At 35.9% G+C, this 25970-nt stretch overlaps 1 protein-coding gene across 1 annotated transcript in view; it reads right to left on the bottom strand.

Annotated features, from left to right (window-relative positions):
• RNaseZ (ribonuclease Z) overlaps window positions 1-25970 on the bottom strand; it is a 239384-nt gene that overhangs the window by 211058 nt on the left and 2356 nt on the right. The window contains exons 2-4 of the mRNA XM_090386608.1: window positions 21610-21660; window positions 12128-12198; window positions 5630-5694 (exon numbers count right to left, since the gene is read on the bottom strand). Of these exons, the coding sequence (XP_090242734.1) occupies window positions 5630-5694; window positions 12128-12198; window positions 21610-21660 (187 nt within the window). The remainder of the gene's footprint in view (window positions 1-5629; window positions 5695-12127; window positions 12199-21609; window positions 21661-25970) is intronic.

Raw genomic sequence — 25970 nt, 5'->3', positions numbered from 1 at the left:
AGGTAACATTATAATGGAACATCAAATGATGCTGGGCGTGATCATGTATTAGACGGGGAACCACGTGCACGAGGTTGGTGAACATTATGGAGGCAGTTATGGCTCAAATAAGGAACGTAATTGCCCGCTCCCTTCTCCCATTGGCTCGAATAAATATCACTAGCAGGAAAACTTTTTTAATGTATAGAGAGAGGTATAAAAATGAAAACAGAAAATGCTGTATAACCATTTAGGGAATACTGGTGGGCAAGGATACACAGGAGGATTTGATTTTATTTTCAAATAAAAAAAATAATTAAAAAGTGGTGTCTTCAGACACCATACTTAGCAGCAGAAGATTAAACTCTTTTTCTTTCTTTTTTTTCCCATTTTTGCAACAAACTTGTTTCCTTGTAACATTTTGTCAAAAATTATACTAAATGGTCATCTATTCCTATTCTTACAACCAGAGTTAGACATCAATTTGGTTTGCAAGCAGTTATTGACAGATATACACTCCTGCCTAAAAGTTTAGAATTACATCATATGACAACGGTTTTCGTTAATTTTTTGAAATAAGCAACTACACAGCATTTTACGATTTTTTTTTTTTATTAATGCAGTCAGAAGTTTATCTAACTGTAACAGCAAAAACAAATATTGAAATGATTAATATTAAGAACTCTATTGATTTTTCATCAAAATATTCTACACGAGATTTTATCAGTGACTTCCACAGATGTGGCATTTTAGTGATTAATTTTACAAGTGTCTTGACTAACATTATTCCAAGTGATATGCAAGATTACCCATAAATTATGTGAAGATGGACAGATACAGACTTCACACTCTTTACGGTCTAGATCATCCCATAAAAGCTCTGCTGGGTTTAAGTCATGCAATTGGGGTGGCCACACCATAATTCGCAATACCTCTCCTGTTGTTTAGTTGCTATAAAGTCCCTTCACAGTTTAGAGCTATGGCTTGGGTCATTGTCTCATCATAATAAAATTTCTTCCATAAAGTCAAAGTCCAGAGGATATTGCATCATGTTCAAGGTTTTTATAGCATTCTTTTCTTAAAATTCCTTCAGTTCTGATGATATCACTCATTCCAGAAAAACAGGAGCAACCCAAGGTCATGACAGAACCACTGAATATTTTTGATTAATTGATAATACTATAATAAGCTAACAGATTCCTAATACAGTGCTTCATATTACACTATCTAGTTTAACTTTATACCTTGCGCTATCAGTTCGAGATATATAAAGTGTATAAAAAGTATAGACAAGCAAATGGTATAGGGAATGGTAAATTCTAACGGAGGGGAAGGGGATAAAAGATGTTCAAAAGAAGGGGAAAATAGCAATAGGAATTAGGATAGATGGAGCGTTCGTGATACGAACGCTCCATCTATTACAATAAAAGGCTGCATATTTGACCCCCCCCCTTTTTCTAATACTACAGACAAGTTCGGAAATGCAGTGCTTGATACATGGTCAGGAGTAGTCCTCTGATGAATTTCCTGGCTATGTATCATTTTTTTCATCTATTATATTCAGATTATGCATATTTTTCATCTATTATATTCAGATTATGCATATTTGCCATCCCCTGATTCGACCTGTTGCTAAAATTGCCGTCCCATATCTGAATATACTGTTATTTATTTATTTATTTACTTGTATATATATATATTTTTTTATCTCAGTCCCAGTTCATTTTGGCACTAGGTTTTTCAAATTCTTTTACCTGTTTAACCACTACTTCACTCCACTTTCTACTATCCCTTAAACTTCTCTTAGTTCTGGCACCTTGCGTACTTTTCATTTCCATTTTCACAGACACCTTATTTATTCTACAAACCACACATTAATTTTATATATATATATTTATATATATATATATACTATCATTGAATTATATTAAATAAAGTTAAATTATAATGAAATATATAAATAAATAAATCTTTAAGCATTCATTAGAGGCAGCAACATGCAACTCCTCCATATGAAGCTGAAATACATCCAATTTTTTAAATTAAATAAAACATAAGCCAGTAGTATGGCAAAAACTGTAGAGCGAAAATTAGCATAAAAATAACCCAAATAAACAATCGAACGAAAAAAGGAATAGATATAATTAGTAGCCCAGAAACCCTTATATAATTTCGATCTTTAAATCCAATTAACAAAAACTATATAAAATTTAGGATAATGCCAATTATTTATTAATTTAGCGGTACCCCCCTTGAAAGGTACCAGTTCCAAAAGACGTGAAATATCACCAAAAGAGGGTTAAAGGAACTACCAAACGATAACAAAATCAAAATAAATTAAAATAAGATAGACTGACCATTATGCCCCATCTTGACAGAGGACCACGAGGCCAATAATGGTCATGGAATCGCTACATTTCAATCGCTATACAAATCATCGCCATGGTGAAAAGATCGAAGTACCAATTCACCCTCCCTCCTCCGATCGATCCACCAATGCAGAGGATTTGCATGGCGGTGGTCCTTATGCAGTGAAAAATAAAATATAGAACAGACAGCACTCTAGAGCAGAGCCACACCACTGACATACTGTAAGCTGAATCAGCTTATATAAAGGAAAAAATTATTTTATTATAATTTAACTTTCGTCAACACCTAATATAATTCAATAGTAACGGGTCGATATGCTAATTTAGCAACGCCTGTGCCGCCATCTATTTTCTTTTTTTCCTTTATATAAGCTGATTCAGCTTACAGTATGTCAGTGGTGTGGCTCTGCTCTAGAGTGCTGTCTGTTCTATATTTTATTTTTCGCTGCATAAGGACCACTGCCGTGCAAATCCTCTGCATTGGTGGATCGATCGGAGGAGGGAGGGTGAATTGGTACTTCGATCTTTTCACCGTGGCGATGATTTGTATAGCGATTCCATGACCATTATTGGCCTTGTGGTCCTCTGTCGAGATGGGGCATAATGGTCAGTCTATCTTATTTTAATTTATTTTGATTTTGTTATCGTTTGGTAGTTCCTTTAACCCTCTTTTGGTGATATTTCACGTCTTTTGGAACTGGTACCTTTCAGGGGGGTACCGCTAAATTAATAAATAATTGGCATTATCCTAAATTTTATATAGTTTTTGTTAATTGGATTTAAAGATTGAAATTATATAAGGGTTTCTGGGCTACTAATTATATCTATTCCTTTTTTCGTTCGATTGTTTATTTGGGTTATTTTTATGCTAATTTTCGCTCTACAGTTTTTGCCATACTACTGGCTTATGTTTTATTTAATTTAAAAAATTGGATATATATATATTGTAAATTGTTTCATGTAAAAGGGCAGGCTTTTTTTATGTAAACATATTAGTTTGTTACAAAATTTGGTTAATGTGTTTTTACCCTGCGAAAAATAATGTCATTTTGCATGGTCAATACAAAGCTCGGCAGTTGTCCTATTACTAACCCTCCACCAGCATGCATGTGCCCATGCGGTTCAGCATCTTCCAAAAGATACTACTAACCTATTAGAATTTACTTTGACATAAACAAAGCCAGTTTATGGCTTTGTTTAGCTATAGCATAAATACACTGTGATTTCATAAAGTGATGTGATTTTATGATTTCAAATATCATAAAGGTCAGTTGCAATTGTTACATTGCATTCAAAGAGTTATAATCTAGTTTTTGCCATTTTAAAAAGGATCTGAGCTAATGTCTTTTTGGAATCTGTAACTTTAATTTAATTTAAAGTTTGTTTATATTAAACATCATCTAGCAGTTATGGTGACAAAACGTAAACAGAGAGAATTAAACCAGGAAGTCAAACTTAAAATTATACAAGAGGGTGACAGGTTGGAAAGAAGTAAAATTGACATTGCAAAGGAATTCAACATCCCTTTACCTACTTTCTCTACAATACTGAAAAACCAGGGGAAAAAAACATGAAATGTGTGATACTTGGAGCACTGATAAAAAAAAACAAGAAATGAATGCATAGAATTTACAAAATTTTATGAAAAATAGGAAATTTTTGCAAAAACAGAATAGAATCACTATTCTGTTGGTGAAAAACATGAGGACTTTGAAACAAAAACCTGAATCTGATCCAACATATGTGTCCAATTTGCAATAACAAATCCAATTTTGTAAGAAAGGGCTAATTATCTAGCCCAGTAACATAAAATCAGCAACTTCAAATGGCTGGCCCTGAAGATTTAAGGACAAGAATAACTCAGTTTTGAAAAATCTGTTTGCTACCAAACAAAATGATTGCTGTTCAAGGAAAGCCCGTAATCTTGGAAAGTTAAGTGAGCAGAGAACCACCATTCTGTTATGTTGCAATGCAAATAGCAGTAGAAAACTGCACCCACTTATAATCAGTAAATTTTTCAAGCCAAGATGTTTTCAAGAAGTTAACTAACTTCTGTGTGATTATGAGGTCAATCAAAGTCTTGGCTTACAGTAAAAATTTTTCAGTCTTGGTTATTGAGTGAACAGAAGAATGACTTTGGGGGGAAAAAAAGAAAAATTTTGATGATTCCAGATCATTATACAGAACATTCTGCTGACATTGAGGCATTTAATTTAATGAATATACAGCTCTTATTTTTATCTCCCACTACCACCTATTTTATACAAACAGTGGATCAAAGCATTATTTATAATCACAAGAGAACACAGAGAGCCTGACTGATAAGGTACCTGAGCTGCAACACTGAGGGGAGGGATAATTTATAGCCAAAGTAGCATGTCTTGAATGATATCTGTAATACTATTATTGTTATTGCATCAAGTTTAGAATATCATCAAAAAACAATCTGGCAAATGAATGCAATAGCACCATTGAGGAATGGAGAACTTTGAAAGAGCATATTGATTCTGTTGGCAACTTTGAAGAGTTTGTTGAGGTGAATGATGAAGTTGCTACCACCTCAATGCCAACACCAGAAATGCTGTTAAGCACAAAGCAAAATGATGAAGTGTTTAATAACACTGATCAAAGTGAAAATGAACACACACATACACACACTGCCTAAAAAAAAAGATGCCCAAAATGCATTTAATATAATAGAGCATTTGTTAGCCTGTGGCAATGTTGCATTTAATGTAACTACTGCATTTTATAATGTATATGTTGTAATTAAGAATGCATATAAGACAAACTGGGAAAACAACATTAGATTTATTAAAGAATTAATTGGTTAGTTTTTTTATTAAGACTGTAGTTCTTTTACTACTCCTTTTGTAATTATTTGTAATTATACATATATACTTTATTTCAATTATTCTGTTTCTTTTCTTAGTTTATCTTATAAATAAAAGAAAACCCAAACAAAATGTGTATTACTCTTCTTATTGTTAAGCGAGGCTTCGGTTATTATTGTTTTCATTATTATATTAAGTATTTTATTTTGTTAGATATATGTACCCAAAAAAAAAAAAAAAAACCTTAACTTTACATGCTTCTGGTGGATCTTGTTACTAAAAACCTTGTTATGAAAACACGAAACCCTTGAACTTTGTATTGAGATTTTACTGTATATTCTCTGATATGTTTGTCCTTAATTTTAATAAAAGCATTTCATAACCTTGTATAACTATTTCTAAGTAATAGGTTAACTAAAATTCATAACTAAATTCTAATAAACTTACAACATCCGGGGGCCCATGAAGAGTGATTCTTGGTGCTCCAAGATCTTCTAATGTTAGCAGTAATCCTAAAAGAATAATTTGACTTTTAGAAATATGAAGCCAAATACACTGTACAAGGTTTTGAAATCATGAAATCTTCACAAAACCTTAATGCTATTGGAACTTATATTAATTTGTGATTAATATAAGTATTAATTACAAATAATCATCTCAATAATTTTTAATAATAATAAATTTAAATTTCAGTAATTTTGTGAAATTAATTTCTACAATATTTTGTATATTTAATATTTAACTTTTCTAAAGTATTTCTGCTAAGTTATATTCTTTCTGGTTAATTAGGTAGCTTAATTTTAATTTTGCTAGTGGATACAATTTAATTTCTATAATATTTAAATTTAAATTAATTTAAATTCCATAATATGTGGTAAATTTAAATTCTACAATACATTTTAAATTTCGTAACCTTTCTTAAGTTTAAATTTTATCAAAATAACAATTGATATTAGATCCAATTTCAATACATCATGGAAGTGCCTAGAAATTTCAGGGGTGAGTCTAGTAGACAAACCAAGCTCAACTAACGATTCTTTTCTCTGCACCCAATGTAAGAAGCATACCGATCTCAAATTAAAACTTGGTGCATTACCAGAAGAATTTGTTGAAGTGGATGACAAAGTTATTACCACCTGAATGCCAATACCAGAGAAGCTGTTGAGTACAAAGCAAAATGATGGTGTGTTTGGTAGCACTAATTAAAATAAAAGTGAAGTGGCACATTTAGATGTAACTACTGTCAGGGGTAAAGGAAGGGGGATTTTGCTTTTGTAAACTACAGTGGTCTAAGACAGTTCTTAAATTCAGTGAGATCAACTAATGATACCATCAGCAAATTCAAAATGGGGAGCAATCAAGGAATTAATCTAGGGAGCTACTGACTTTTCATAACAATGAAAAAATAAATACTTTTCAAGGTTTAAGCCTATATGGATGTCAAATGAACTGATGAAACTTGTGGCAGAGAAGAAAAGTGAATGGGATGCATATAAATTATTGAGCGACACAAAAACCTACGGTAGATATAAATTTGTCTGTAATCAAGTCAAAGAGGTGGTTAGGCAAGCAAACGCAGATTACGAGAAATACTTGACAAAGGCAGTAAAGATTTCTTTACTTAGGTAAATTCTAGAAGGAAGATGATGAATCAGAGTGGTCCATTTGATATCGATGGTTCGACAGTTGATGATCCTGCTCAGGTAGCTGACAAACTGAATGAGTATTTTGCATTTACATTCACACATGAAGAATTCTGAAGAGAAATGGAGGCTAGCAGTTCATCAAACTCTAAAAGGGAGCTAAATGATTTTGTAATAACTGAGAGCAAAGTGGAAAGAACTTCTGGAAGTTAAACATAAGAAAGCACCTGGGGTGGATGGGATCTATCCAATTAAATTAAAGGAGGCAAAGGAATTAGGGAAAACTTTAGCCATAATTATGATAGCTTCCTTGGATTCAGCGCAGCCGCCCTACAGATTGGAAATGCGCAAATGTATCGCTAATTCACAAGGACTGACACGAGTAATTACAAACCTGTTAGTTTAACTACTGTTCAAGATAAATAATGGAGTCACTGGTTAAAGAAGCATTGCAGGATCATCTAGACAAGACTGCAGTTATAGTTCAGAGACAGCATGGGTTGGTTAAGGGGAAATATTGTTCGACCAATTTGATTTTTGATTGGATACTACGATGTGGTCACAAAGGAAAACTACATGCAAAAAATATAACTATTTTTATTGATATCATAAAATATCATAAATGATATTATTACTTTTATTGATTGATAATTTTAAAAAATAAAATTATTTTATTATTAATATCAAAATTTATATCATATACTTGGATTTCAGGAAAGCTTTTGATACTGTTGCACATAAAAGACTGCCATACAAATTGGAGCAGTGTGGCATTAAGGGCAAGTTGCTGCTACGGATAAAAGAATGGTTGAGTAGGAGAAGACAAGAGTGGAAATCAAGGGACATTGCTCTTCATGCACTAATGTTATTAGTGGAGTCCCCCCAGGGTTTGGTGTTTGGCCCATTGTTGTTTTCTATATTTATCAATGATACTGATAAAAGCATGCATATGAGGCTTAATGTCGAAGTTTGCATATCTGCAGGTTAGTCAATGACAGAATGCTACTACAATGGGAGATCTAGAAAAGTTAAGCAGATGGGCTGAGAAATGACAATTAAAGTTTAACATTGCTAAATGCAATGTACTGCATACCCTCAGAGTAACGTGCCAACTATGTGGTACTATACGCAGGGTAGTGGAAAACAAAAAAAAAATACCTGAAGGGTAATTGTGCAGCAAATATGAAATTCTCCAAGCAATGCAGACAGGCTGCCAGGACCTCATGGGATTCTGCCAATGATATACAAGAATTTTGCTAGCAGGGATAAGGAAGTGATTATTCCATGGTATAAGGCAATGGTCAGGCCACATCTAAAGTACTGCATAGGTCTGGAGGCCTCACTTTAGGAAGGAAGTGGAGCTACTGGAATGAGTACACAGAAGGACAAGGCTGATAAGTGGAAAAAAGCAGTGCTCTTACCAAGAAAGGCTTCAGTTCTGCAAATTGCAGCATCTGGAGACTAGGCACGTGTGAGGTGAGCTGACTGAGGTGTTTAAGGCTTTGAATGGATTGAGCAAGCTCAATGCTGATAGGATTTTTCCTCTTGCTCAGGCAACACGAGGGATAAAAATTAAAATTGAGGAAGGGCAGCTGCAGAATAGATGTGCATAAATTTGCCTTTAGCCAGTGGAACAAATTGATTGCTGGAACAAACTTCCATCTGTTGTTGTGGAAGTTGATAGCTTAATTAAATTCAAGGAAGAACTAGACAAACTTTTGGAGTGAATGGATGGGTGAAACGGGAAAGGTTTTTTTTTTTTGGCTGATGCTGTATAAGCATGCTTTCTTGAATCATATGCCTATACTAACGCTAAGAAAAATAATGAAAGAGTGACAGTACTTATGTGTGCAAATGCATCGGGCCAACACAGAATTAAGCCTTTAGTAATTGGTCCAGGGAATTATGCATTTTCCAGACTTATAATGCCCAAAAAAATGCTTGGATGAATAAGGAAATTTTTCAAGATTGGTTCACTCGTGATTCGTTCCAGCGGTTTGAAAGAATTTATATGATATGGGGAAGAGTCCAAATTTTAAACGTCTTACTTCTTGATAACTGTGGGTCCCATCTTCATGAAACAAATTAGTTTCTGACTGTGGAAATATTTTTTCGTTATTTACCATCCAATGTCACTTCTCCCATGGATGAAGGAGTTGTCCAAAATTTTATATGCCATTACAGAAGTAATTTTATGAAACAAATGATTAGCAATGATATCTCCATCCTTAACTTTCAATATGGCTTCACAATTAAAGATGCAATATATTCTAAAGCAACTGCTTGGAATACTGTGAAACCTGCCACTCTTGTGAGAGCATGGAGGAAATTATGGCCAAGAGCCATGTCTGTCGACTTACCATCTGATGAAGATGATATTGATGGTTTATGTAAGGTCAAGGCAAAGCAATATTGAAGAAATAATGCAAACAGTTCAATCCACCACAACAGAAAATCCTTCCTTTACATAGACTTGAAATTGGAGATACTGATGCATGGCTCACTGTTGATGAAGCTCAATTATCATAATCATTATCAAATCAAGAAATCGTTGATAGTGTCGTTATTCCTGAGAAACTAGATGATGCACTTTGTTCAGATGAGGAAGAGGACACTGATACAACTGAAAAGATAACTTAGGCTGTTGCAGAATCATGCATTGAAATTTTCCTCATTTTTTTTATACAAAATCCAGCTTTACTATAGAAGAAGTAATACAAGCGCATATGCTGTGAAACACCATGATAACAAAAAATGAGCATCAATGAAACAAAGTGATATAAGAAAATATTTGAAAAAAGCAGTTACTATTCCCAAAGAAAACCATCAAAAAATGTACCCTCTACTACATATAAAGCATTAGAAGAAATGCACCCTCTACATCTAAAGCAGACATATTCGAAGGGGATCAGCTATAATAGAAAACCTTTTCCCTTTTTTATGTTTATACACTAAAGCATGTTTATGTTTTTTTTATGTTTACATATTACAGGATGTTTATGTTTTATGTACAGTTCAAAAAATTACATTCTTGAGCTCTCTATTTCTTATTTAGCCACATTATTTCTGCATTAAATATATTAAAAATAAAACTTTCTGGATAACAGAAAAATCAAAATAATGGCACTTCAATCCCCGAAGGCATCATTATTCTGAAAGTCTACTGTAGATTCCTAAATGCAATGGTACATATTATGCCATCAAGTTTTATATCATACCTTACACTATAGATTCAAAATGTACATTACTCTATATTGTTACAATCACAGTGTTAAATTAGTTATATCCTTGTTATTGTTGTTGGTTTAGGGATTTATTAGGTGCATCGGCAACTATGGCCATAGTGTGCCAGTTATATCCTTACTAAAAAGTAAAATTCCTTAGCTAAACACAAAAAGATATATGCCCAACAAGTGAATAGAACTTTCGGGCTACTCATTTATCACAATTAAAACCCTACTATTCCACTGCACTATTATTAGAATGTAAAGGGAATGATATAACCTTAAATACTTTGTCTTTTAGTCTATACTCAAAAACCATTAATAAATAAAGTATTTATTTACTAAGCAAAATACATTTATGTTAAAAAAAAAAAGTAAAAAAAATTTATGTTATAATGTGCTTTGCTTATAATGCAGGTATTAAAGTAGTCTTCTGACACAAAATGTTATACTGAGGCTGCACTTGTCTATTCATCTCATAGGTGCCAATCCAGCTGACCTTTGATTCTCCCAAGATGTCAGTTTCAACTACCCATGGAGGTAACTTATTCCAGTGACTTACAACTTGTTGGCTTAAAAAAAAAAATCCTCCTAGATTACAGTGAATGATTTCAGGATAACCTCCTGAATTGTGACGTATTTAAGCAAGTGTTCAGCTGCAGTACTTGTTAATATGAAAATCCTGAAGTGACTAGTGTGTTACATGCCAAATGCTGGTATTACGGAATACCTGAGCTGCAGAGCTGTAGGTGTACACTATGTTTAACGTTTTTAAAAGGAAACAGCTCATCGCCCTCAGCCTACTGTTGCAAGGTAGGCTTGATTCCAATAACCCATTGCTTTTGGGAATTTTAGGTTAACAGAGATGAGTCAGAATAATATGTAAGGATTCGGAAAGATAATAGACCCTGGATGGAGCCCACGTGCCAGGGATGTAACCAAGTGATTGTAGTCTCTACAGTCACTTGGGGCCAAGTGGCTAGTCACACAGTACAAAAAAACATACCACTACACTGACTGACCTTTATCAGTACAGTATCTACATGCTTAACATGTGCAGTTGCCATAGTTTGGCTGAGGTCACACACACATAGGACAAATTTAAAAAAAGTGCACACTGCTTCCCTTGTAACTTATTTATGCCCCTAGCCTCTAGCATCACTTATAACTGTGAAATTAGAGACAAAAAGTAACGTCAATCTCTGAGCTACTTTACTTGTAAAGCTGCCAACTGAGTACAAATCCACTCTACCAGGGAATATTATTTCCACATCATGGGTGGTGCCTTAACTTCTCTCCAAAAGAGAGCAGTCAGATTCTCTCCAAAAGAGAGCAGTCAGATTAAGTATAAACCCTCATTTAAAAACTTTTTTTTTTTTGGTAGTTGTTGGCACATCGGCTTCTGTGGCATTAATGCACCTTCCAAGGTTTTTGCAGTACTTTGATCCAAGCCTGAGGCAGGATTCGAACCCGCGACCTTTAGGTTGCCAGGCAGGCACTTTACCCACCCGGCTAGCCCAGTCGGCATTAAAAAAAAAAAAAAAAAAACTTACTCCATTTCCTATCACGCAGACATTAATTTCTGTCATAGGCCTTTTTTACAGATAATTTCACCATTCATCCTTTAAAAAAAAAAAAAAAAAACACAAACAGATCTATCAGCTAGTTTCAAATCCACACTAATTTTAATTCTCCTTCATTTATCACCTTTTTTTTTTTTTGAACAGCATTCCATCTTGTTGGGAAAGATTATATTCTTCTAAAATTCAAGTATTATGTGAACAAGCATCTTCTCTTCTCAGTCCATACACATAATACTAGAGTACTCAGTTTCCAATATCTTTTATTTCATATTTGAATTTATTATAAAAAAGACAACAGTTAGTGCATATCAAACTTGGTTAATGTGAATTTCCTAAATGGGACTTGATTACCAATGTACCTTTCTAGGTTTCATAATATAGGTTAAGTCACAAAATTTTTTGAAATCTGGAAAATCATTTTGAATAACTCCTATATTTCTTATGGAGTTTTGAGTATAACCAAATATATACTTAATTAATTATTAAATAACATACCTGGTAGGCCACTAATATTTTCCCAAATTTTGTGGGTGATGAAAATGTGTTCCAACTTAGATAATCTGATCCTTAAATTAAAAAAAAAAATGACAAATTTCACACCAGTTAAATGTTTTATAGACAATTTAAAAATAATTAAAAATTCAAGCCATATTCAATTTTTTTATTTCTTTTAGTACAGAACACTTTTAAAGTTCCCAAACCTCTACAACTGCATATATCTTCAATTACACTTGTAGGAACCTCATAACTGCTTTGATGTGTTAACCTGTCATATAAAGGTCACACAATGCATTATAAGAGATGCAGAAGTGCTTGTCATTCTGTGTTAAATATACTCAAACCGAATGCACTAATTTTTGTTTTTCACAGAATGGCTAAATGCATTAGTGTAAATGTGTTTGCAAGTGACATGATGAAGCATGGCCTACCATTATATTGTTGGTGTCTTTTTTTTATCAACTCTCATATGAGGGACTTAGTAATTAAATTTTCTTGAAAAATTGTGTACATTCTATCTAACTGCTGTAAAGGAACCGAGTTTCAAATACTACTGCACAAAATATCACATCTGTTATAGATAAATCACATTTGTTATAGCAAATGTCACAAATTAATTAGGATGTGAATGTCATTCCTGCATGATTGATAATGCTACCTATTTAAGCTTCTGATACACATGTCAACAAAATTATATGATGTGCCCACAAGCATAAATGAAAATATGCAATTTTATGGTTTGGCAATTTATTTATATTACTCTTTTCATTTATCATATAAGATGATTATCTCTGGCTCCTGATTCGAAGGATGCCACAAAGGGTATCAAAATCATTAAATTTTAAAGATTTGATACACATTATTCTCTTAGAATGAATTAGGATGATACCATCACCACCATGGGAACCTGTGCCCTTCCTACTGACATAGAGGTTTGATGTTGTAACCTCAGAATCATAAATGCTTGAGTGGAGTCGAGTTTCATTCAAAAGATAGATACTAAAGTTATTAGCATCATCGTGAAGTCGAAAACAGATTTTTTTTCATTGTTTCTGCAGTCTTGAAAGTAAACACTGAAAGAAAATGATCCTTTTGTTTAAGAATGATGGAAAGAAGAGAGGGAAAGAACTTTTCTATCCATGATCAGTGGTTGCTATAAGTTTTAAAACTTCCTAGTCCAATGAAGGATCTATCCTTAAACAGCTTAACAAAGCTCCTGGAATAGTCTGGTGGTTGGTTGAAAAAAATGGGAAATGATAAAGGAAGCAAGGATAGTAAATGGGTTTCAATAATCAACTGAAAATAAACAGATATTTCATGCTCAGAAACAAAAAAGATTTTTGATGTTGATAAAGGTAGTTGAAGGATTTAGTCCAAAAATAAAGGTTTTGGTCCTAGTAAGAATAGCAGTAATGTATTTAGGTCTCAAAATGTGGCCTTTGATGTAGAGCAATCAAGATCTATTTTGACATGGGAGATAAGAAAAGAACTAATGAGAGAGAGAGAAAGTCAATATCTGTGGAACGACAGGAGTCTTCAAGTTAATCAAGTGGGGTATATGAAGAAATAGCTGGATTAGAAGAATCGAGCATTGTGAGACCTAAGGCACTTTTAGCAATTACATTTGCATATGACTGATTACACTTGACTGAAGAAAATGACTCAATTTCTAGGAAGGACATTAGCATTAGCATTAGTAGAGGCATTTGATGCAAGAAAACAAGCTTATACAGCATCAGCCAAAAAAAAAAAACCATTTCCACTTCACTCCTCTGTTCGTTCAAAATACCTGAGCCAGCTGAGCCTTAAACTTATTTAGGCTATCAACTTTCACGACAAGGGATGGAAGTCTGTTCCACCAACCAACCACCCGCTGGCTAAAGGCAAATTTCCTCACGTCTATCCTACATCTGTCTTTCCTCAATTTCAATTTATGCCCTCTCAGGTGATTATTCTGAGCGAGAGGAAGAATCGCATTGGTTTGAGCATTGAGCATGCTCAAACCATTCAAGGCTTTATACACCTCTATCAGATCACCTCGCTGCTACCTGGTCTCCAGACACTGTAATTTGCAAAACTTAAGCCTTTCTTCGTAAGAGCACCCCTTTGTTCCATTCACTAATCTTGTTGCCCTTCTCTGTACTCGTTCCATCAGCTCTACATCCTTCTTGAAATGAGGCCTCCAGACCTGTATACAGTACTCTAGGTGTGGCCTGACCATTGCCTTATACAAGGGAATAATCACCTTCTTATCCCTGCTAGAAAAATTCCTATATATCATTGACAATACACCATGAGCTACTCTTGCAGCCCTTCTGCACTACTCAGAGAACTTCATATTTGCCTGCACAACGACCCCCAGGTCCCTTTCATTCTCTACCACTGTCAGTGTAGTACCACAGAGTTGATACGTTGCTCTGGGGTTGCTGTTTCCCATTTGTAGTACTTTACATTTGTCAATGTTAAACTTCATTTGCCACCTCTCAGCCCATCTGCTCAACCTTTCCAGATCCTGTTGCAGCAGCATAGTGTCAGTAGTGTCCTTGACAACCCTGCCTACCTTTGTATCATCTGAAAACTTTGACATTAAGCTTGATATACCCTCATCAATATCATTTATGAATACAGAAAACAATAATGGACCCAACACTGAGCCCTGAGGGACTCCACTAATAACATTAGTCCACGACGAGCAGTGTCCATTGATTACCACTCTCTGTCTTCTCCCCCTCAGCCACCCCTTTATCCACAGCAGCAATTTGCCTCCAATGCCACACTGCTCCAATTTGTGCAGCAGTCTTCCATGTGCAACAGTATCAAAAGCCTTTCTAAGATCCAAGTATATAATATCAAAGTTATTCCCTGCATCCAGTTCCTTTGTGACTGCATCATAGTATCCAATCAGATTGGTCAGGCAAGACTTCCCCTTAACAAAACCATGCTGTGTCCGAGCTATAGCTGAAGTCTTGTCTAAATGATCCTGCAGTGCTTTTTTAACTAGAGCCTCCATTAATTTTCCTGGAACAGAAGTTAAACTCACAGGTCTATAATTACTTGTGTCAGCCTTTGATCCTCCTTTGTGAATTGGGGTGACATTTGCACATCTCCAGTCCGTGGGTACCTCCCCTGAGTCCAAGGAAGCTCTCATAATTATGGCTAAGGGTTTGCTTACTTCCTTTGCTGCCTCCTTTAATATAACTGGATAGATCCCATCCACCCCGGGTGCCTTTCTTGTGTTTATCTTCAACAATTTCTCCTTGCTCCTGGCAAACTCTTTGCTGTTTTTCTTTGCATCCCTTGCCAAAGATTTCTCGTAATCTGCCTTCGCCTGGCTAACCTCCTTTGTAACTTGGTTACAGATCAACTTGTATCTATCATAGGCTTCTGTGTCGTGTTAATTTGTATGTATCCCATGCATGCTTCTCTGCCATATGCCTCATCAGTTGATCTGACATCCATTTAGGCCTAAACCTTGAACAATATTTCTTAGTTGGTATGTAAAGCCTAGTAGCTTCCAAGATAAGTTCTTTGAATGCTTCCCATTTTGCATTTGCTGTTGGTAACATCATCAGTTGGTCCCACTGTATAGAATTTAAATACTGTCTCAGTCCATCGTAGTCGCCTTTACGAAAGCAATAACCCTTCCCTTTACCCCTAATGGTAGTCACCTCTTTGAGTAAATCCCACTTCAGCACACTGATCACTGCCACCTAGTGGTTCATTTATCTGCAGATTCTTAATGCATGAAGAATCACTGCTGATAATCAAATCAAGAGTATTCCTCCCTCTAGTTGCCTCCTGAACATGCTGATGTAGAAAACAATCATCCAATAAATCCACAAAAGTCTTGCTAGTGTGTGAGTGACCAGCTCCCAAATTCCAGTCAATATCTGGGAAATTAAAATCTCCCATTATAAGACTCTCTGATTTACTGGCCCACTCTATTTCCCTGTACATTATCTTATTATACTCATCAGAGTCATTAGGCCTATAGCACACTCCTACTCTCAATTTTGATCTCCCAATGCTTACGTCACACCAAACTGACTCGACACTGCACTGTCCAGCGATGTCCACTGGCTTCACTTCCTTGGATTTTATGTATTTCTTAACTAATAGCATAACCCCTCCTCCCTTCCTATGCAGTCTATCCTTTCTGTAGATGTTGTACTCCCCAAATTCCAGTTCTGCATTCCTTATATCTGTGTGACACCACGTCGCTGATATCCCAACAATATCTACCTTTGATGTTTTGAGCAATACCTCAAATTCATCAAATTTATTTACTAAACTCCTAACATTGGTGTACACGCAAGTATACATGCACCTATTTCTATTCTTAGCTACCCTAACACAACCCATGTGTTTACTTGTACCGCAATGACTCCCGGCAGTCTCTGAAATATCCTGCATCTTGTTTTTCAGGCTTCTGCTCATTCTAATAGAAGCAGTGCAAGAATCTCTTTCACCTCTGCCAGTGGCTACTGTTAATCTCTTCGTCTTTGTTTCCCCTCAAGCTAGCAGTTTTCCGACCCACCTAACACTGCCTCGATAGCATCAGCAAATATTCTTGCACCCTTTCTATTTAAGTGTATCCCATCCCTGTAGAAGCAATCTCTCCTGTTAACAAGTACAGTCCAGGCTGAAAAAAATTCTACCCCTTGAGCCTTGCACAATCTTTCCAGGGCCAAATTGATAGACAAGGCTCTCATCATATACTCCCTCCTATCGTGTCTGGGCAGAATTGCAGACACTTTCAATTTCAACCCTATTTCACGGCTTTTTTTCAAAAGTGACCTGTACTTGTAAAACAATTCTGCCAGTCTCCTACTCTTGATATCTCTTGACATTAACTGACAATGATACAATATGTGGAATGTGAAGGTTATCAAGAGCTAGAGTGATGGAATTCTGAAGGTTATTGAAAACAGATTTTAAGTTCATTCAGAATGAACAAGTGATAAACACTGGAATTCAAATGAAAGTTGGATCTCATTTGTTAATGGTACTGCATTAATAGAGGTTCTCTGTCTGGATGGTTCTGTTCTTCAATTTTATGGCCTGTAACTGAAACGATAACTGAGGTTGGTTGAGAGGTTCCTTATGCAATCCTTTATTAAAAGTAACATGAAACAGACTATTTTAACATGAATCATTCAGACTGAAAATTTTATTCTTTGAACAGAATCAAATGATAGATGGCTAGCATTATGTTTAGCAGGAGGGTGTACTCTGCCATTATCAAATAACTGACTTAAAGAATGTAACTACTATCAGGGGTAAAGAGAAGAGTTTTTGCTTTCACAAAGATGAGTACAGTGGTCTCAGAGATTTTTTTAATTCTATACAGTGGGACTAACTGATGATGTCATCAACAGCCACTTCAAAATGGGAAGCATTCAAGGAATTAATCTTGCAAGTTACTAGGCTTTTGATACTAACCAAGAAATACTATTCGACGCTTAGGCCTAAATGGATGTCAGATGAACTAATGAGACTTGTGGCAGAGAAGAAAAATGTAGTATGGGATACATATAAATTATCAGGCGACACAGAAGCCTATGGTAGATATAAGCTATTCTGTGATCAAGTCACAAAGGAGTTCAGTTCATGATTAATTATTTGAATACTTCCCATTTTGAATTTGCTGTTGGTAACATCATCAGTTGGTCCCACTGTATAGAATTTAAAAACTGTCTCAGACCACCATAGTCACCTTTACGAATGCAAAAACCCCTCCCTTTACCCCTGATGGTAGTTACCTCTTTCAGTTGTTTGTTTGTTTGGAGCATTAGCAACTAAGGCCATATTGCTCTGGGATATGCGGTGGTCATTCCCTGACTTTTCCGTATCCTCCGTATTTGGTGGTGATGGGCTCGAACCCCGGTCTAATCAAGAAGCATGTGCTACGCACTGCTGCTCCTTCCCACCTGGTTACGGAGGTGCCACCTCTTTCAGTAAATCCCACTTCAGCACACTATGATCACTGCCACTTAGTGGTTCCATTATCTGCAGATTCTTAATGCATGAAGAATCACTACTGCTAACCAGATCACAAATATTACTCCCTCTAGTTGCCTCTTGAGCATGCTGATGTAGAAAACAATCATCCAATAAATCCACAAAAGCCTTGCTAGTGTGTGAGTGACTAACCCACAAATTCCAGTCAATATCCAGGAAATTAAAATCCCCCATTATAAGACAATGTGATTTACTGGCCCACTCTATTTCTCTGTACAGTTGTTCATTATTCTCATCGGAGTCATTAGGCCTGTTACACACTCATACTCTCATTTTTGCTTTCCCAGTGCTTATGGGTTGTTGGGAAAGCACCCCTAATTGAATGGGGGAGGAGGCGTTATTAGCATAACGGCTCCTCCCCCATTCAATTAGGCGCCTCCGTAGCCAGGTGGGAGGGAAGGAGCAGTAGTGCGTAGTACACACTTCTTGATTAGACCGGGGTTCGAGCCCATCACCACCAAATACGGAGGATGCAGAAAGGTCAGGGAATGACCACCGCATATCCCGGAGCAATATAGCCTTAGTTGCTAATGCTCCTAAAAACCAAATAACAACAACAACAACCCATTCAACTTTTTCTTGGCGCAGTATACCTGCAGTCATTTTTGCGCCAATAAAATCAAAATCAATCAATCAAACCCATTCAACTATTATGCTAATAGTTGAATGGGTTTGATTGATTGATTTTGATTTTATTATGCTAATAGTTGAACCCATTCAACTATTAGCATAATAGTTGAATGGGGGGAGGCATTATGGGGGAGAGCAATTTCTTAACTATTAGCATAACGCCTCCTCCCCCTTTTTAGGAACTGGCTGGATATGAGTAAATTTACAAACAGAAGGAAAAACACCTTAGGAATAAGAAAGTGAAATAAGAAAGGCGGCAAAGAATAGGAGTAAGTTCAGGAGTGTAGGTTTTGAGAACAAGTGGAGAAATACTATCAGGACCTGCAGCTTTCTTAGCATCAAGATTCTTCAAAATCCTTCTATCCTTTTGAGGGAAGGCCACAGGAGGCATTGAATGGAGTGTGTTGGGAATGGTGGGAGGTGTTTTACCAAGATCATTAATGCACGAGTCCGAAGAAAAATGGGATGCTGGCAGGACAGCATCCCATTTCTTATATCTGCATTCCTTATATCTTTACTTCCCTAGATTCCTTCATCACGTCTCTGATATCCCAACAATATCTGCCTTTTATTTTTTGCTCAACATCTCAAATTCATCAAATTTATTTACCAAACTCCTAGAATTGGGGTACGCAAGTATACATGCACTTGTTCCTATTCTTGGCTACCCTAACACAGCCCATGTATTTACTTGTTCTGCGATGACTCCCAGCAGTCTCTGAAATCTCCTGCACCTTGTTTTCCAGGCTGCTGCTCATTCCATTAGAAGCAAGGATCAGTTTCACCTCTGCCAACACCTACCGTTAGTCTATTTTCCGTGTATCACCCCCAAAGCTAGTAGTTTTCCGACCCACCTAACACTGCCTCAATAGCATCAGCAAATATTCTTGCACCCTTTCTATTTAAATGTATCCCATCCCTGTAGAAGCAGTCTTTCCTGTTAACAAGCACAGACCACGCTGAGAAAAATTCTACCCCATGAGCCTTGCACAATCTCTCCAGGGCTGAATTGATCCACAAGACACGACTATGGGGAGAGTTATAGGTCTATATGATCTTGGGTACATTATTGGTTTTTAAGTAGTGGTTCCAATATGGCTGTTTACCCTAAGTCTGGGAATGTGCCAATTTCCAGGCACTTGTCATACAAGTGCAGTGAGTGGTCCAAAACCAGCTCCACAAATTTCTTTATTGTATCCACTTCTAGAAGGTCTTGGCCAGGGCTCTTACCGTTTTTTTGTTTTATTGAGCACTGTCTTGAATTCTTCCTGTGTAAAAGAATGTGTAAGTTTGGTTTCTGTGGCATATTTCCTACTGGTTTTCAGTTTCTTCCATCTCTTCTATATGAAATAAGGTGACCAAAATGTTCTGAAATGTTTTGTCCCATGTTAAGGTTTCATGTCCATCAGTGGTGGTGGTAGTGTTGGTGTATGGCTTATGTTAAACAAACTTGATAGAAAAATTTGCTGAAAAATGTTAAGAGGAACTCAAGCAGTTCCTCTTAACATTTCTAAGGCTTTTGATTATGTCTGGCATAAAGGTCCTCTAAGCAAACTACCAGCTTATGACTGCCACATGTTTTTTTACAATTGGATATCCAGTTTTTTCTAAGAACACTAACTGTGGGTGATAGTAGATGGCACTCTGTCTGCTAAGTATTACTCCAGTAATGCTGGTGTGCCCCAAGGTTCAGTTCTTTATCCCACTGATTTCCTCTTATATATTAAATAACCTTCTCCCATTTAGTTGAAATCCGACCCATACTTTTGCTGATGATGGCAAACTACATTCTACCTTCCAATTTGAGAAACCTTCCCCTGCACAAAAAAAGACCTCAACTTCTTGAATATCCACTACCAATTCATTAAAAGCTGAACTGCAGGTAATTCTCAAATAAGACAAAGAAAACTTAGTTGTCAATCCTAAAACTCAGCACTTATTTCTATGTTCACCTTTGATGCACTCAAATTTCTAGACAAGAAAAGACTTCGAACTCACTCTCTCACTCACTCACACACTCTCTCTCTCTCTCTCTCTCTCTCTCTCTCTCTCTCTCTCTCTCTCTCTCTCTCTCTCTCTCTCTCTCACAGCATAAGTGCATAACAAATATTGCTTCCTTATTTCTTTCTAAACAACTACCATTCTATACAAATTTCAAATAAATCCTACCATGGAATATTGTTTCTGTATCTCCCATTCAAAAGAAAGCTGTCAGGTAAACTAATGACCCATCTTTTAGAATTTTCTCTACTCTTTGTCTCAACTTGCCTTCTCTGTAGATACTTCCATGGATACTGTTCTTCTAAATTGGTATCTGTAATATTTGCTCCCCCCCCTCTCTTCAAAGCTAGTCCAAACACATGCTGCAAGCAGTCAACATCCAATTACTGTCCGAACTCCAAACTCACAGAAACAATTTTTCCTTTCCCCCCATTTATCCCTCCTACTTGTTTTCTAGAACATCCTTCATATGTATTTCCTGAATTTTACATATACAGAAATCCAAATCTAATGTCAACAAGTTTCTTCTCTCTGAGTCTCCAACATATGCAATGCAAAACATACTATTAGGTTCTAATATGTTTCATGTTGGGATTTTCATAAAAATTTACTGATAAATAGAGCTGCACCTAGCAAGACGCATATGAAATGCAATAGAAATTATTCAGAACAATTAAATTTATCATAGTGATTTAAAAAGTAATCTGCTTCTGGGCCACCAAGTATTTGTGATTTACAAATCTTATTTCTGTATCACTACAAGTAATGAGCATTATTTTTTTGATAAAGTCGCCAAAAATATACTTTAAAATTTTGATTTTACTCACTTATGCTCATGTGAAAACCTTTGTGTTCCTTCTCCACAATTGAACAGATAACTGAAATTAAAATTAAATAGTTAAAAACTTAAATAATTTTCAGAAATGTAAATACAGTATATGCAGATTATATAAATGTTATGATAGCTATATGGGTAGAAGTTAACTCAAGTAACTGATCTAAACGTTAACTATGCTATACCTGGAGACTTCTTTTGCAGATCAGAGGATTTCTGAAATATAACAAACTAAAATGTTCATTTTAGCCTATTATATTTCCAAAATACTTTAATAAACTATAGACCATATGGTAATTTAATTCACTCAGAATCAAGTTGGCTGTCAGCATACCACAGTGGTAAACCAATTCCAAAACCTGAATAATATTGTATTAATGCTTTAGCAACAAAATCGAAAGCACTGATACATTGACATTAGTATTAAACAGAGACAAATTATGCAAGAAAGCAAGAACATCAGCCAAAAAAAAAAAGCCATATCACCTGTCCATCCCTTCTAATGGTTAGTCTGTTCTTCCTGCAATTTATTCCAACTAATCAAATGGGAGTTGGATTGTTGGAATAAATGGAAGTTTCTTCCAACACCTGACACTCACTGGCTGAAGGAAAATTTCTGCAAATCTATCCTGCAATATCATCCTTCCTCGGTTTGAATTTATCCCTCTCATGTGTGTAAGTGTGTGTGTGTGTGTGTGTGTGTGTGTGTGTGTGTGTGGTCTGAGCTTACTCAATCCACTCAAAGCCTTAAAAATCTCAATCAGATCTCCTAGCAGGTGCCTAGTCTAGAGGTTTTGTTTGTTTGTTGTTTGTTATTTGGTTTTTAGGAGCATTGGCAACTAAGGCCATATTGCTCCAGGATATGCGGTTGTCATTCCCTGACCTTTCCGCATCCTCCGTATTTGGTAGTCACAGACTCGAACCCCGGTCTATCAAGAAGCGTGTGCTACGCACTGCTGCTCCTGCCCACCTGGCTACAGAGGCGCCAGTCTAGAGGTGATACAGTTTGCAGAACTGAAGCCTTTCCTAGTAAGAGCACCCTTTTGTTCCTCTCACTGATCTTCTCTGCACCAGTCTAACATAACCATATTCTTCCTAAAACGAGGCTTCCAGATCTGTATTGCAGTAATCAAGATGTGACCTGACCATTCCCTTATACAATGGGATAATTATCTCCTTATCCTTGCTGGCCAAATTCCTGTATATCAGTGACAAAACCCTATGAGCTGTCCTGGCAGCCTGTCTACTCTACTCAGAGAACTTTATATCTAACCGCACAATTACTCCAGATTTTTCTTTCTCCACATATTTATTCAACTGTGGTGCAACACAGCTGGTACATTAATCTAGGATTACTGCTACCCATATGGAGCACCTTGCATTATTCAATATAAAAAAAAAAAATTTTTAAATTCAATTGCCACTTCTCGGCCCAGCTGCCTAATTTCTCTAGATATTATTACAGTAGCATACCCTAATTACTGTGATTAATCATCCTGCCAACTTTCATATCATATGCAAACTTTGAAATTAAGCCTAGTATGCCTTCATCATCATTAATAAATATAGAAAATAATGGTCCCAGCAATGAACCTTGGGGAATTCCACTAATAACATTAGTCCAAGAAGAGCAGTGCCCATTGATAACCACTCTGTCTTTCCCCACTCAACCAACCTTTTATCCCTTAATGCCACACTGCTCTAATTTGTACAGCAGTCTTTTATGTGCAACAGTATATCAAAGGCTTTCCTGAAATCCAAGTACAGTAGACTCTCGATTTTTTGAGATAGATGGTAAAAAACAAATCCCGGATAATCGATTTCCCAGTTAATCCAAAAATATAAAACTCCCTGACATACGTAAGGATACGTTCCAGGACTTCTTACTTTGTGGAGTTTTATGTAACTCGGGAATGACTAATAAGGTATTGCTACTATATTATTGTTGACAAATCTGAATTCCACGCGATACTTGTTAATGTTTGGCCATTTTGATAAATCCTTATTATAATGATTCCTTAGAGATTTAACAGATGCATCATTTTCAAACTTTTGAATAATTTCAAGTTTTTATTTAACTGAAAAAGCAACTCTTTTGCGTTTACCCATCACTTTTGCAATTTCTAAGCAAAAAAAAAATTTATATAAACAAAAATTCCAACATCCCTAACATAAATAATGAAACAAAATTTGTCCTTTTGCACTGCAACAGAACACAACAAATCGGCGTGATGCAATAAAACAAACTAAACATTTGGTCTCTCTCTCTCTCTTTTTTTTTTCTTCTTTTTTTGAGCAGTGGATGTGAAGACAGCAGGGATTGCAAGATAATAGGTACACTAATCTCCCAATGACGACTTAAAATACCACTTGTTGCTTATTTACAACTTGCAAAATATCTGTTTATACCTATTCTAGTTATTACTTGAATTTTTTGATTTCTGGTTGTTGGTTTTTTTTTTTTTTTTTTTAATTTGAAGTCTTGAAGTGTCCTGGTTAATCGAGAGTCTGCTGTATATGATATCAAAATTATTTTTTGCATCCAGTTCCTTTGAATGTATGTATAGTAACCTATACATACATTCAATAAGGTTGAATGTTATTAAATTCATGCTATGACTGCAGTATAACTCTATTCTGCCTAGATGGTCCTGCATTACTTCTTTAACCAGCAAATACATTATTTTTTCTGGAATAGAAGTTAAGCTAATAGGTCAGTAATTACTTATGTCAACCTGTGGTCCCACATTGTGAATTGGGGATACATTTGAACATCTCCAGTCCATAGGGTACTTCTCTGAATCCAACGATACTCTCATAATCATGCCTAAATATTTGTTTTCCTCTTTTGCTGCCTCCTTTAATATAATTGGACAGATCTCATTCACACTAGATGCCTTTTTACATTCAGCTTCAATAATTTCACTTCCACTTTCAGTTATCACAAAATCATTCAGCTCTCTGTTAGAATTTGATGCACTTCTGACATCTCACCCATCCCTAAAACATTCCCCATGTGTGAAAGTAGATGCATAATACCTATTCTGTTTTTCAGCTATTTGGGCAAGATCATCAACAGTTAAAGCATTTAGATCTAGTGGACCAACGTGATTCATCTCCTCCCTTCTAGTGTTTACATAAGTAAAAAAGTATTTCTTCTTTTATTGGCATTTTTTGCCCAAGGATTCTCATAATCTGTCTTAGCTTGACTTAACTTCCTTTGTGACTTCATTACAGACTATATCTACTGTAAGGCATCTGTATCACTTGATAATTTATATGTAATAGATGCACTTGTCTTCTCAGCCACAAATCTCATCAGTCCATCTGACGTAAGTGTAAGTTATTGTGTAGTTATGCGTAGTGTAGTTTTGGAGGTGTGTTTGTCTCTTGTTCCTCTAGCTATTTAGATGACGGACCCTTGGAGAATTAGGGTTCCTCTTCCCCCCATCCCATTGCCTGTCTACAAGAGTAGAAAAAGATTTAGTGTGGTAGAGTGTACCAGACAAAAGGTTTGGATGGGGGTTGTGAAAATAAGATTTGGGGGGGGGGGGTAAAGTCAAAGGGTCAGTGTCCTACGTGAGGGGGGGGATAGTGCTGTGAGTCCCATCCATGCCACCAAGGAGAGGGGGGGAAGGAGGGCATGACATCAGCAGAGCAAGGGGATTTCCTGAATAGGTAGTAGTAGTAGTAGTGGCATGTGATGCAAGAAAGCAAGTGTATAATAATTTATATGTAATAGATGCACTTGTCTTCTCAGCCACAAATTTCATCAGTCCATCTGAGGTTACCACCATTGCAGTCTAATTTGGGGGAGGGGCTGTCAGAGCAACACAAAAACAAATATTTTATGCCAAACACTACTTCCAATCACATATCTGTTACCCTACATCCAGACAAGACACAGCTGCCTCATAAAATATAAACATAGTGAGACATACACATTTTTTTAATACTAATCACAAGTATTTATTTGATGAAGACAGTTTACATACAACTTGCCATTCATACCATCATAATAACTTAACCTGTAGAAAATATTTTTAATAATAATTTTTTTGTACATATTCAGGCTGCACAGGGAACATTTAATGGACATTCCCATTCGCTCAATTAGAATTGCACATTTATTCCAGTCGGTACATCGAGCAACCTGAATAAAAAAAAGGCACACACTTCTTTTTATTTATTTTTTTTTGCCAGTTAAGCCAGACACTTCCCATCCAAACACATACACATTTATATGCACTCAGTGACAAACATACATATACACTTTTACTCACACACCTATACATAAAAACACTAAAACACGCACACACACTCTTACACATTCATACATACTTATACCCATAG

Source organism: Mastigoproctus giganteus, chromosome 12, assembly GCF_048544385.1.
Source record: "Mastigoproctus giganteus isolate SK-2022 chromosome 12, ASM4854438v1, whole genome shotgun sequence".
Lineage (NCBI taxonomy): Eukaryota > Metazoa > Arthropoda > Arachnida > Uropygi > Thelyphonidae > Mastigoproctus > Mastigoproctus giganteus.
This window is presented reverse-complemented; position numbering and strand designations above follow the sequence as displayed.